This window comes from Balaenoptera musculus, chromosome 19 (genome assembly GCF_009873245.2).
Source record: "Balaenoptera musculus isolate JJ_BM4_2016_0621 chromosome 19, mBalMus1.pri.v3, whole genome shotgun sequence".
In the NCBI taxonomy this organism is placed as follows: domain Eukaryota; kingdom Metazoa; phylum Chordata; class Mammalia; order Artiodactyla; family Balaenopteridae; genus Balaenoptera; species Balaenoptera musculus.
The window spans coordinates 5,380,726-5,394,343 of record NC_045803.1 but is presented as its reverse complement, the minus strand read 5'-3'; the positions used below and the strand labels follow the sequence as shown (position 1 = coordinate 5,394,343).

Genomic DNA, 13,618 nt, shown 5'->3' with positions numbered 1-13,618 from the left:
CAATAAAGAGTAGCTCCCACTCGCTGCAACTAGAGAAAGCCTGCACACAGCAAGAAGACCCAACGCAGCCAAAAATAAATAATAAGTAAACAAATAAATAATAAATAAATAAATAAATACAAAACTCTCCCTGGGGAGAATGGGCCATTTCATACTGACACCCTGCAGAACAACTTGTCCTTTCTGTTCCTTATTCAGCCAGGAGGCCAACTCAACACTGCTCAGTTCCAGAGACTCAGGGACAAAACCCAGGGTCTGAGACTGGAGGACTAAGGTATGTGATAACTTCTGTCAGTAATGATTACTTTACTTTTTAAAAAATTTTTCTTTTTTAATTTTTTTTTTTTCCCCCTCTGGAGCATCAAGTTTATTAACTAGAATTGGAAGAACCAAGGAGTTCTTGGAACAAGAACTATCCCCCTCCCCCACCAACACGGAAGACAGAAGAGTGGGGGAGGGGAGACGTGCCCCAGGAATGACAGTCCAGTCTCTCAAGTTTCACCCAGGTGGGGGTTGAGGGGCAGACCTGCAGCCACGGTGGCCTCGCTTTCGGTCGCCCGGGCTGCTCCGGACCATCCTCTGAGCTGGCCAGGGTCTTGGATACGATGCTTCTGAAGGCCGTGCAGAGAACACACTCCTCTTCCCCTGCACCGGGCCCCAGGGAGCGCGGCAGCCTGACCTTCCTGCCTCGGTCATCCATGGGGTTCACATGGGCTCACTTTATTATGACGCCTCATGCTGGGCAGCTTGCAACAAAGATGTTTCAAAATAAAGTTCCAGATTCTCCCAGCCACCCCTTGCTTTTTCTGGCTCTGGCCAGAGAGAGTGGACGAGGACACACTCTCAGGCTGCCCAGCGTGGGAGGACCTTCCAGTGTTGGACACACCCAGGGGGCAGCTGCTTCCCTCTGGGGCTCCAATCCTGCTGCTGCTGGAGGTGGATGTCCCAGTGCCACACTGGGGGGCTGGGCTGGGGGTGGCAGTCCTCGCCTCCAGGCTGGGTGGGGGACAGGCAGACTCACCGGTCTTCTGCCCTGCCTGCTGGTCTTCCTGCAGCTGCACATTTTTTCTGTGGTAGAGCCATCTGGTTTGCAGGGAGGACACCACAGGGCTTGGAGAAGGCTCAAGTTCACTGCCACAGAGGTCCCCGCAAGAGAAGGGCTTCAGAGTTATGATGGAGACCTCCACCTTGGGTTTCTTGGAGCTCACACTGCCTGTCCCAGTGTCCTGGATCTGGTCGCAAGTCAAGCCCGAAGTCCTCACCATTGTCACCTCCAGGTCCTCTTCACAGGGTGGCTGGAGTGGCTCCTTCTGGCCCATGTTGACCCATGGATGCCTCATGAGGTCACGTAAGGTGCCTCTGTCACTGGGGTTGAGGGCAATCATTTTTTGTAACAGATCCCTTATCTTCAAAGACAGATAAGGTGGGATGGGGTATTGCCCTTGTAGGATTTGCTTCCGCAGCTCCTGGAAGTCTTTTCCCACAAAGGGCTGGGACCCAGTTACCATGGTGTAGAGCACTACTCCCAAGCTCCACACGTCCACCGCAGGGCCGCTGGAGCTCTGCCCCAGGAAGAGTTCCGGGGCAGCATAAGGGTGTGTGCCGCAGATCGTGTCCAGTTGGAAAATGTCATCACACTTGTTGCTGAGGCCAAAGTCTGTAAGTTTGATATTCATGTTGGAATCAAAGAGGAGGCTCAGTGGCTTCAGGTCCCGGTGCACGATGCCCCTCCGGTGGCAGTGCTGCAGGGCGGAGACCAGCTGCTGGAACGGGCCTCGGGCCTGCGCCTCTGTCATACGGCCATGGGTCTTCAAATAGCGGGACATGTCCCCCCCACTGAGGTACTCCATCACCACGAAAAATGTCTCCTCTGTGTCAATCACCCCCAGCAGTTTTAAAATATTGGGGTGATTCAGAGCCTTCAGACTGCACACTTCCCAGAAAAGTGCCTGGACGCTTGAGAAGCTCTGACGCCTTTTCTTTATGACCTTCACAGCCACCTGTGTCCCGGTCAGAATGTGCCGGGCCAACTTCACTTTACCGAAGGTGCCTTCACCAATGGTGTGGAGGATCTGGAAGTCATCAATATGAGCCGCCTTGCCAACAGATTTGGCTGTGAGGCCCTGCATCCTGGTGATCTGCTAACTACACTGACTGACAGCACTACCGAGCAACGCTAACTACGCTAACAATGCTAACTGTACTAACAGGGCTAAGTGTGCTGTCTCTACTAACAACGCTAACTACGCTAACTGTACCAACAGCGCTAACTAGTACTAACTACACTAACTATGCTAATCAAGTATTAACTATACCAACAATACTCACTATGCTAACTGTAGAAAGAACAATGACACAAATAAAAAAGAGTAGAGAAAAGAGAAACGAAAATCAACAAAATGGCAGAAACAAGGAAAACACAAGCTAACTGTAGGTCCACGGCCGTCAGGTCACCAAAAGCAGCTTCCTGGGCTCTAAGGACCAAAAACCTGGGCCCACCTTTCTCTTTCATAGGGCTTTGTGAAGTACATCACAATGGTGCACTCTGAGGTCAGAGCAAGAAATGGACCCATCACCGCTGGGGATACACCACAGTGGTTGTCTCACTTTTTGAGTTCAAGGCCCCTTTACACTTAGGAAAAAGGATCCCAAAGAAATTTTTCTTTACGTGTGTTATTAGATATTGGTATTCACTTTGTTATAAATAAAAATCTGCAGGATACTTCAGTGGCCTTTTTATTTCTAGTTTGAAAATGTGTAATAATTTTAGAGACCTCATAATGTCTACACTTGAAATGTTCAATTCCTTTTCCTTAAATTCTGGTCTCAAAATAACGTTACAACTTAACTGACTTCACGATACTATACAAAATGTTCTGTTGCATAAGACATGATACGGTACATTATGAAAGTCTATGAAGCTGAGAGAAGGTTTGCCAGGAAGGTCATTGAGCAGATTTCTCATCAGGAGCCTCGGAGGCCAGATGGCATGACTCAATGTACTTGAAGTGTTGAAGGAAAGAAACCGTCAACCAAGAATCCTATATCTAGCAAAACTTTCCTTCGAAAATGAGGGAGAAATCAAGACATTCCCAGTTAATCAAGAGTTGAGAGAGTTCTTAACCACCAGACCCGCCTGCCACAGGGAGTTCTTCAGGTTGCAGTCAAGGACCCTGGACAGTAGCTCAAAGCCTTATGAAGAAATAAACACCTCTGGTAAAAGTAGACAGACGGGCGACGAGAAAAGCTAGTACTTTTGTAACTTTGGTTTGTAGCTCCACTTTTTGTCTTCTATTTGATTTAAGAGACTAATATATAATAAAACACACACATACAAATCAAAAAAAAAAAAAGATCACCTCTTCACCTAGAAAAGTTACTTCACCCCCACTTTAGCCTAACTTTGGGAATTCCCATCAACAACATTCTTCTTTCCACTGTAGGAAGCAACACTGCCAGAAGCTATGGCAAGCAGAGCCTCTTCTAAAATGCCTTTGATGTCTGCAGCAACATGGATGCAACTAGAGATTATTAAGTGAAGTAAGTCAGAAAGAGAAAGACAAATACCATGTGATACCACTTACATGTGGAATCTAAACTATGGCACAAATGAACCTATCTATGAAACAGCAACAGACTCACAGACATAGAGAACAGACTTGTGGTTGCCAAGGAGGAGGGAGGTGGGAGAGGGAAGGGCTGGGAGTGTGGCATTAGCAGATGTAAACTATTATATATAGGAGGGATAAACAACAAGGTCCTACTCTACAGCACAGGGAACTAGAGTCAATATCCTGTGATAAACTGTAATGGAAAAGAATATAAAAAAAGAATGTCTATATGTGTATAACTGAGTCACTTTGCCATACAGCAGATTGGCACAAGATTGTAAATCAACTATACGTCAATAAAAACAATAAAATAAAATAAAAAATGCCTCTGATGATGTACACAGCCCCTGCTCCTGCTGACTACCTCTCTGCAGCACCCAACACTGTGAAACCCCGCCCCCAGCTGAGGTCACTCCAGTCCTCTGTCTCCTTCCTTTGTCCTCTGTCTCCTCTTTTTTAATTTTTAAATTAAAAACATTTTTACTAACCACTGCTTTAAAAAGAGCAATACATTTTCAAAAACTGATATAAATTACACTGTTCTTTTGTTACTGAGTCTAAGCTCCTACTGCTTGCCACATGACAGGCCAATGATCAAAAGACGAGTTGTTGGGACAAGGAGTAGCGACTTTATTCAGAAAGCCAGCAAACCAAGAAGATGGTGGGCTCATGCCCCCAAAGAACCATCTTACCTGAGTCAGAATTCAGGCTCCTTTTATACTAAAAGGGGAGGCAGTAAAGTCAAACACTTCCTGGTTCCCATCAGCCTCCAGAGGGGGAATGTGTTAATTTCTTCCTCCCTGCAGTCATTCACAGGTGGATCTGGTCAGGAGGTTTCCTTTGAGCTAAACAAAGGTATTTTAGCTTAACGCTCATGACCTGGGAGGCAGGGTTCCCAGAGATGGGCCATTATGTATAATTTAAGCTTCTAGGCAACATGCCTTCAGGGATGAACTTGTCATGGAATACAAAGTGTTCTTCCCTATTACAATTCCCCACTGTCAATTTCCATCCCACAATCTTGTGGGAAAAGGAATGAAGACCCTTCTGCTGAACGGAGGTGAGGAATATTCCTTAGAATCTTTAGTTAGTCCTTTTTATCTACAACTATTTAAACCTGATGAAACCTCTTAGCAGTTTCTTGTCTAATTCGTAACTGAACTTGGGGTTTTGGTTCCAGTTTAATACATATACTAAATTCTGGTGCTATTTCTTTGGACACAATTAAACAAATTGGTTGCCCCTTCTCCAATGGGCAATGGCGATGGAATTCCCGTCTACTTCGGTTGGATGGGCAGACCTGTTGGAGGTAAACTCATGAATAAATAGCGCCCACAGTTTTAATGTGATTGGCCACCGCTAGGTCTTTAGCATTTATAGATTCTCCTGCCTGGGCACACACCTGCAATGGCCTGCCATACAGTATTCTAAAGGGGCTTAATTTAAGCCTGCTTCTGGGAGCCACTGATCCATAGCAGGGCAGCTGGCAAGGCCTTATCCCAAGTTCAATGTCTCTTGACATGTTTTAGCGACGTTCCTTTTTAATGTATGATTCATTTTCTTGGTTTTTCCTGTTGATTATGGTCTCCAGGAAGAATGTAGTTTTAATGCCTTCTTCCAAATCAGGGGATAATATCCCTTAGAAGGGCTTTAACCACTTCAGAGATTTTCTGTCCGTGGGATATGCTTCCACCCATCCTGAACAAGTGTCCACACAAACACTAGCAGGTTATCTGAAATTTCTTGCAGTTCAAGGCATTTGAGGAAAGTCTGTTTTTCAGTCCTGGGTGGGGCAGTTTCCTGTGTTGAGTCCCCATCTGTGGAGGTCTGACAGCAGTCTTTGGGTTATTTTTAAGACCCTGCGGGAAAGAGCTCCGTCTCCTTTCCAGGGATTTTCATGAGCCCCATCTGTAGGCTTAAAGCGTGTTCTGGTGGGACTCTGATGTCAAGCTATTCTGGTGGAAAAACTTCAGGGTGAGGTCTATCAGAAAGTTAATCAGCTCATTCCCCACTGTCAATTTCACCCCCGACTTCTGTGGGGAATTAGGTGCCTCAAGGCCAAGGGAGCCCCTGGGCCTCTTCATTCAGTGTTCCTCTCTTTCTACCATATGAGAGGTTCTTGTCTTTTATTGTTCTTCTGTTTTAGCCGAGGGCAATCTTCTCCAGTGTTCCCCCTCCCTCCAGTAAGCACATTGTTCCTTCCCCAGTGGGTGCTCACCTCTCTTCAGGTTACTCACCTTCTGGGAATCCAATGCCATTGCCAAAAGAGTGGTGTGTCGTTTTGCATCTTCATTTTTCTGTTGTTGTTCCCTGTTGAACACTTTAAAAGCAACATCTACCAATTGAGGAGGGTTCATTCCAAATGTACCATCTAATTTTTGCAACTTTCTCCTGATATCGGAGGCACTTTGCCCCAAAAGCTCAAATGTACCATTCTAATATTTTCAGGGGCCTCAGGATCTGCATTAGTATGACGTCTGTAGGCCTGATAAATCCTTTCCAAAATTTCAGAGAGGTCTTCATTTGTTTTGCTGAATTTCTTGACTGTTGCTCAAACGCTTTTGCTTTGCTTTCCCTTTGCAAGGCCCTGCCAAGGTGCGCTAATGAGTAGTGCTCTAATAAGGGCCTTCTTCCCTCACTGGGGGGGGGGGGGGGGGGGTCCCATTTTGGTTCAGCTGTGGGTGCTTCCAAGTGGGCTTCAGGTGTAGGGGATCCTCCTTATAAGGAGGGCTGCGATCTTATGAGGACTGCAATCTTTCCAATTAAACAAGCCTGAGAAATCCAGCCGGCTATTCATTTGCATTTAGGCCCCCTGTGAGATAACGGCGTAAGGGAAACTGCCCGTCCGGGATATGGCTCCTGGCCCAAATTGGGTGCCCTGTCGGGTCTTAGATGGCAATTCCAGACCAAGTCCCCGTACCCCTGAAACTAACACAGGATTTTCTAACTGACCCCTATAAGGAGGGGAAGTCCTGGGCCTCAGTGTAAGGAATAGGGGCTGGATGGGAACGGAAAGTGGTGGAAGGGGTGGCATAATTGCCAGAGCAGCTGGGACACCTGGCTCGGCCAGAGGAGTTAAGGTTTGGAGCAACACAGCCTCGCTCTCATTCCCTGCCTTTTCGTACCTTCCCTGATAATAGTACCAATCCTTGCGCATAAAGGATGTCATCATTCTTCCCTGCTTTTTCACAAAATAGCTATAGAGTCATTCAACAGCCACTGTAAAACTACAGATAACAATTGATCATATAACCATTAAAAGGGTGAGTTTCTTTTTAAGAGGGTATTAAATCATTTATTGATTACACATGATAATGGATGATACACAAGCTTCATTCCCATCTATAACTTTACCTGGTACCAGAATTCAATTTAGATATATTGCACAGGATGTGCCAACAATCATATATTTTTTTTGAATTTCTTTAAAAAAAAAAAAATTGTATGATATCTAACAACGGGGCCAGGTTACCAATGGTTGTCACCCCTGTGGGGAATCCATAACAGAGTGCCTTGGAAAGTTCCATGTTAATTTGGATGGGGAGGCCGCGGTGGGGCTGGAAGGGAAAAGAAGTTTCAGGGTGCTGGGAATAATTTGAGTAGGGTGAATCATTTACTCACCGGGCTCTGATTTAGGTGTGAAGGACATTGTCTGGCTGGGTCCTAAGCGGAGGATAAAGCTGGCTTAGGGGGCAGAACATGGCATTTGAAAATGATGGGGGTGAAAGTTTTTATTGGACTCCTCAGTGCAAGAGAGAAGAGGCAGAAATGATCACATCATTTCTAAGGTGCTTCCTTGGTTGCCATCTCTCAAGGCCGTGTATCATCTGGCCCTGCCCTCTGTTCAGGGTAATCTCTTTTTTTAAATTTATTTATTTATTTATTTATTTTTTTCACACACACACACACACACACACACACACACACACACACTGTATTTTATTTTTACAAGAGATAGACTGACACCAAGCATTGTACATGGATGACCACAACAAAAGCAACAATGATTGCAATTACCAAACACGAAACACAATCATACTATGTCATAATATTGACATTCAGTCCAGTAATCCTCTACTGTAACAGCTCCTTTACTTTGCAGTGAAAATTGATTTGTATATTCTTTGCCTCTGAGTCCTTGTGGGATTTTTTTTTTTAATTGAAACAGAAAGTCACAAAAATTATACTCATCCTCATCAGTTCACTCAGTCCCATGTAATTAATTTTTTTTTTCATCTTGATCTTTTGTTAGCACTTTTATGAGTTCATCAGTTTTTCATTAGAGTTCTGAAAATGCTTATTCATTCAGTTCAGCAGTACAGTCAGTTACCAGAAACCTGTACTTGTCAGAGTCTTTTCCATGAATTTCTTGAAGATGAAACCCTTTTATAGGAACATATTTGCAAAAGCAACAGAGTACACCCAGAACTGTCTGTAAATGACAAAAGACTTAAAAATGACCACGGTTAAAGATTTGATGAAAGTTCATAATAATGCAATTGACAAGGAAATTTAGTTATTTCTGAGATATACATTTTAAAGTAATAACTAGGATTATGACTTATAACATTATACCAGAACATATAAGATTTTTAGAAATTTCATGTAATGTCTGAAACATTTATATTAACATATTTCCATACAAATAACCCAATGAAAGTTTAGTATTAGTTGTTTTGTTTTTTTATACTGCAGGTTCTTATTAGTCATCAATTTTATACACATCAGTGTATACACGTCAATCCCAATCGCCCAATTAACAATCATATTAATATCCAAAAAACTCCATGACTTTGCTTGGGTGACCCTTTTAACGATGAACTCTAGGTCACAACACAGTAACTGTCTGTTCAACTACACCAAGGTTTCTGAAGACAATAGCTTCTCCACCAAACCAGGTTGTAAATAAATTTTGAATGGAACCTGGCATCACCTTGAAGGAATTCTAAGTTCACACTGTTGGGGCAGTTTACCAAAATGGCTTCAGAGTAGACTAACTTTACACAGCACTTTTTTTTAAATAAAACACATTTATTCAGCGTCATGATCAGACTACATTACATTTAACCATCAACAGCGTGGGTGCAAAAAAAAAAACCTACATTAAAACCCTTTGTTGGAATGCTTTACACTTTCCACAGAACAGAAACTAAAATAACCTGTTATACAATTAGTCACAAATACAGTCCTCGAGTTTTTTTTTCCCCACACACATGAGTATTGTCTAAAACATGTCTTCTTTGTAGCAGCTAGGCCCTGCCACCACTGTGCTTGGCTGAGTTCACAAATCTGTTGTAACCTGGAGCTACCCTGTCACTTCTCTGGCTCTCCTCTCCTGCTAAGCTTTGTTTCCTGGCAGTAGTTAAAACCTTGTGCCCCTGCCATAGCTCCTGCTGCTGCTGGAACCACCACAGCCACCTTGGTTTTGTGGTTTGGCAAAGTATTGGTCTCCACCACCACAGGGGCCAGCACTTCTGCCTCCAAAGTTTCCTCCTTTCATGGGTCCAAAATTTGAAGATTGGTTGTTGTAATTGCCAGAATCATTGTAGCTTCCACCACCTCCAAAATTGCTTCCATAGTTACCGAATCCATTATAGCCATCCCCACTGCCACCATATCCCCCACCACCACGGCTGCCACCAAAGCCACCTCGGCCACTGAAGTCTCCTCCACGACCAAAGCTGTCATTCCCACCAAAACCACCTCTGTGACCACCGCCAAAGTTTCCAGAACCACTTTGACCTCTTTGGCTGGATGAGGCACTAGTCATCTCTTGCTTAGATAGGGCTTTCCTTACTTCACAGTTGTGGCCATTCACCGTGTGGTATTTCTGACCAACAGTCTTGTCTACAGAGTCATGGTCATCAAAGGTTATGAAAGCAAAGCCTCTCTCTCTTTTTTTTTTTTTTTTTTTTTTAATAATTGAGTTCTATTTATTTATGGCTGTGTTGGGTCTTCGTCTCTGTGCGAGGGCTTTCTCCAGTTGTGGCGAGCGGGGGCCACTCTTCATTGCGGTGCGCGGGCCTCTCACTATCGCGGCCTCTCCTGTTGCGGAGCACAGGCTCCAGACGCGCAGGCTCAGTAGTTGTGGCTCACGGGCCCAGCCGCTCCGCGGCATGTGGGATCTTCCCAGACCAGGGCTCGAACCCGTGTCCCCTGCATTGGCAGGCAGATTCTCAACCACTGCACCACCAGGGAAGCCCCAAAGCCTCTCTTTTTGCCACTACCTTGCTCAGTCATGATTTCAGTCACTTCAGTTTTCCCATACTGTTCAAAATAATATCTTAGGTGATGTTCTTCAGCATCTTCTTTAATACCACCAACAAAACTCTTTTTCACAGTGAAGCGGGCACCAGGTCTTTGAGACTCTTCTCTTGAGACGGCCCTCTTTGGTTCCACAACTCTCCCATCCACCTTGTGTGGCCTTGCATTCATGGCCTCCTCCACCTCCTCCACGGTGGCATATGTGACAAACCCAAAGCCTCTGGAGCGCTTGGTGTTTGGATCCCTCATTACCGCACAATCTGTGAGCGTTCCCCATGCTCAGAATGGCTCCTCAGACTCTCATCGGTTGTTTCAAAGCTCAAACTCAAACCTCCGATAAAGAGCTTCCGCAGCTGTTCGGGCTCTTTGGGAGACTCTGACTTAGACACGATGGGGGTGGAGGGGGGGGAGACGTCAACGATGCTGACTCGGAGGCATCCAAGGGCAGAAAGGTCTCAAAGGGTGCCTTTTTTTTTTTTTTTTTTTTTTTAATTTAGTTATGGCTATGTTGGGTCTTCATTTCTGTGCGAGGGCTTTCTCTAGTTGCGGCAAGCGGGGGCCGCTCTTCATCGCGGTGCGCGGGCCTCTCACTATCGCGGCCTCTCTTGTTGCGGAGCACAGGCTCCAGGCGCGCAGGCTCAGTAGTTGTGGCTCACGGGCCCAGCTGCTCCGCGGCATGTGGGATCTTCCCAAACCAGGGCTCGAACCCGTGTCCCCTGCATTGGCAGGCGGACTCTCAACCACTGCGCCACCAGGGAAGCCCCAAAGGGTGCCTTTTTGATTTGGGATCAAACAACTGGGATTATGATGCAATTGAACAGAAACTTAATTACTGCTGTGACAAACCACTTAATATAATTACTAAAATTATGACTGACATCATTTACCAGGATATACCAGGATTTTAGGAGTTCCATATAATTTCTAAAATACGTATATTGATAACGTTTACCCATATGATAACAATCTAAGAAGTTTATCACTCATTTGACAATGTCTCCCATGCTTTCGACACACCAAATAAGCCCAATTAGTTTAATATTCCTCTCTCTGAGATGGAGAGAAAACAAATAATTTGAGGTGTTCCAGGGACCCTCCAGAAAACCCCCAAGTTAGCCAGAGGTCAAATGAACCCCATTTAGAACTTGATCTTTGGAAAGTTTGTCAAAAATATCAAAAAGTTTTAACCAGTGGAAGAGATCTCAATGGTAAATACAGATCACTTAAAGAAACTCATAATCTATTACCAAAAGCAGTTCAATATTTGAAGAAAAAATTTGTCCTCTTAGAGAATGAAATTGAGGTTTTGTACCACTTTAAGATTTATTTCTTAATTAAGTTCAATCTTAGAACTTAATTTCAATTTATGAAAATCTGGAGAGACTATCCTATATAGACATTCTCAAAACATTATTCCCATATAGTATACCCCAGAACTCTCTACTTCATTTGCCTCTATTTTATTTACTTAAAAGCTTTGTCTCATTATTATTTTTCTTGCTGACAAACTTTGTAACAGAAATAATGTATTTGACTTCTAGTAAACCCAGGTACAATGAAAGTATTATACTTAATGTTGATGACTCTAAACTGTATCAAACCAACGAGCTTAAGCTGACTTTTTAACACCAGATATTAATTCAATATTGAGTATTTCCTACATCATGTGAACCTGAAACTCATTCTGGCCAGTTTCTTTATGTTTGAGTAGTTATATAAGCACTTAATTTCCTTTAAGCCAATTAAATAGAGCTCTTTTAAAATTAATTTTGGCAATGCCATACTTCTATAACACATGTACAAACACACAAACACAGGGACCTCATAGTTCCCATTCCAAAATTTTAGCCATGAATCAGGTACAACCACGTAAAACCCATCAGTTACAAAGAGGCTGGATTCAAATTGGGCTTCTGGCAGATGGGACAAATCAAGGTCACCTGTCTACATAGCTAAACCCTTTTAATAGTATTTATGGTGGAAAAGACACTTCTATTTGTAGCCTTTGGTGATTTTAGGAACCAAGTGGAAGCTTTCTCTTCTTCATCAGAATGTCCCACTCTTGGACAAGAACAGACAGGTTTTTTCCTGTTCTTTTCCTCCGTTTGATATCAGTAAAAGTTTTAAGTACCACAAACTGATTTGGCTGTAAATGGAGAAACAGTACCACACAAAATGAAACAAAAAGCCCAAAGAACAGACAGAAAATCCTAAATAAACCCCCAAGTTTGGTCTTGGGGTTTTACATATATCAACAACACAGGAGACCACAAACGACGTAATTAACACAGCAAGAGTAGCAGTACATGGTGCACAGGGTCCCAAGATAACCCTTTCTACACCCCCAGTGGAGATCCTAACAGGTACTGTGGCCACACATTGTTACAACAAGATAACATCTTCCTCTTACCCATGGGCTCATAGCTATAATCAGATCCGTTATCCAAAATGTGCCTCAGAGGACTTTATTTAGGGATAGCTGAAACATCCCCCCCTTTTCAAGACAAACAAAACACAAACAAATGCTAGCATCCAGAGAAACCAATGAACCCATTCACAAATTGGGTAGAAGTCCAACAACTCTTTCCTCTCTCCAGCAGGGTACCCCGCTCAAATACAAAACAAATTGGCTTATTCCAGAGAAAAAGCCCCAAACGGAGAGAAAATAATGTTCCTGGCTGTACACACAGGAGCGACTTACCCTACCATATGGAGCCTGTCGGCTCTCAAATGTCGATTCCTTGCTCCAACTGCCAGCAGGGAATTTTGGAGGGCAGATCCTCAGGGCAAGTGGTCCTGGAAGCTGCAGGGGCTTACCCGAAAATCCCCCAACCGGGGCCAGCTGGCCACGAGCAGCAAGGCTCCTGGCTGGCTTCACCAAAATTTGTCACCGAGTCTAACGTAGCTGGTACTGCTTGCAACATGACAGGCCAATGATCGAAAGACGAGTTGTTGGGACAAGGAGTAGCGACTTTATTCAGAAAGCCAGCAAACCAAGAAGATGGTAGGCTCATGCCCCCCCCAGAGGACCATCTTGCCTGAGTCAGAATTCAGGCTCCTTTTATACTAAAAGGGGAGGCAGTAAAGTCAAACACTTCCTGGTTCCCATCAGCCTCCAGAGGGGGAATGTGTTAATTTCTTCCTCCCTGCAGTCATTCACAGGTGGGTCTGGTCAGGAGGCTTCCTTTGAGCTAAACAAAGGTATTTTAGCTTAACGCTCATGACCTGGGAGGCAGGGTTCCCAGAGATGGGCCATTATGTATAATTTAAGCTTCTAGGCAACATGCCTTCAGTGATGAACTTGTAATAGAATACAAAGTGTTCTTCCCTATTACAGTTCCTGCTTGTTGCTAAAGTGTTTTATTTGCCTTTTAAAACCACATTTTTCCCCTGCTTTATTGAGCCATACTTGGCATACATCACTGTATGAGTTTAAGGTATACAGCATAATGTTCTGATTTACATATATTGAAATAACTACCACAATAAGAATAACTGCATTATTCTTTAAAATACTTCCTCTATCCCACACTTAATTACCTTTAAGTATCTTTCACAAAAACTTGTTTATGAAAAATACTTAAACATATAATAACTACACAATGTAATTTCAAATTGACTATACGTCCATTATACAGGTACTTAGAAAGTTTCACATCTTATTTTTAAATTGTAATATATTTTAGCTCTTTATTTTCTACTTCTAAAAGTTCTGTCAAATGTGGATAACAAAGTCTGTAAAA

General features: G+C 43.8%; 1 protein-coding gene and 1 pseudogene across 1 annotated transcript; both read right to left on the bottom strand.

Annotated features, from left to right (window-relative positions):
* Positions 1 to 13,618, bottom strand: part of LOC118885142 — a 584,965-nt pseudogene that overhangs the window by 35,087 nt on the left and 536,260 nt on the right.
* Positions 8,316 to 12,889, bottom strand: LOC118885386 (heterogeneous nuclear ribonucleoprotein A1-like). The gene is given in 5 exon segments (XM_036834017.1): positions 8,316 to 9,497; positions 9,821 to 10,153; positions 10,156 to 10,329; positions 12,286 to 12,299; positions 12,693 to 12,889. Coding segments are annotated over 5 exon segments (1,242 nt in total). The 3' UTR covers positions 8,316 to 8,973.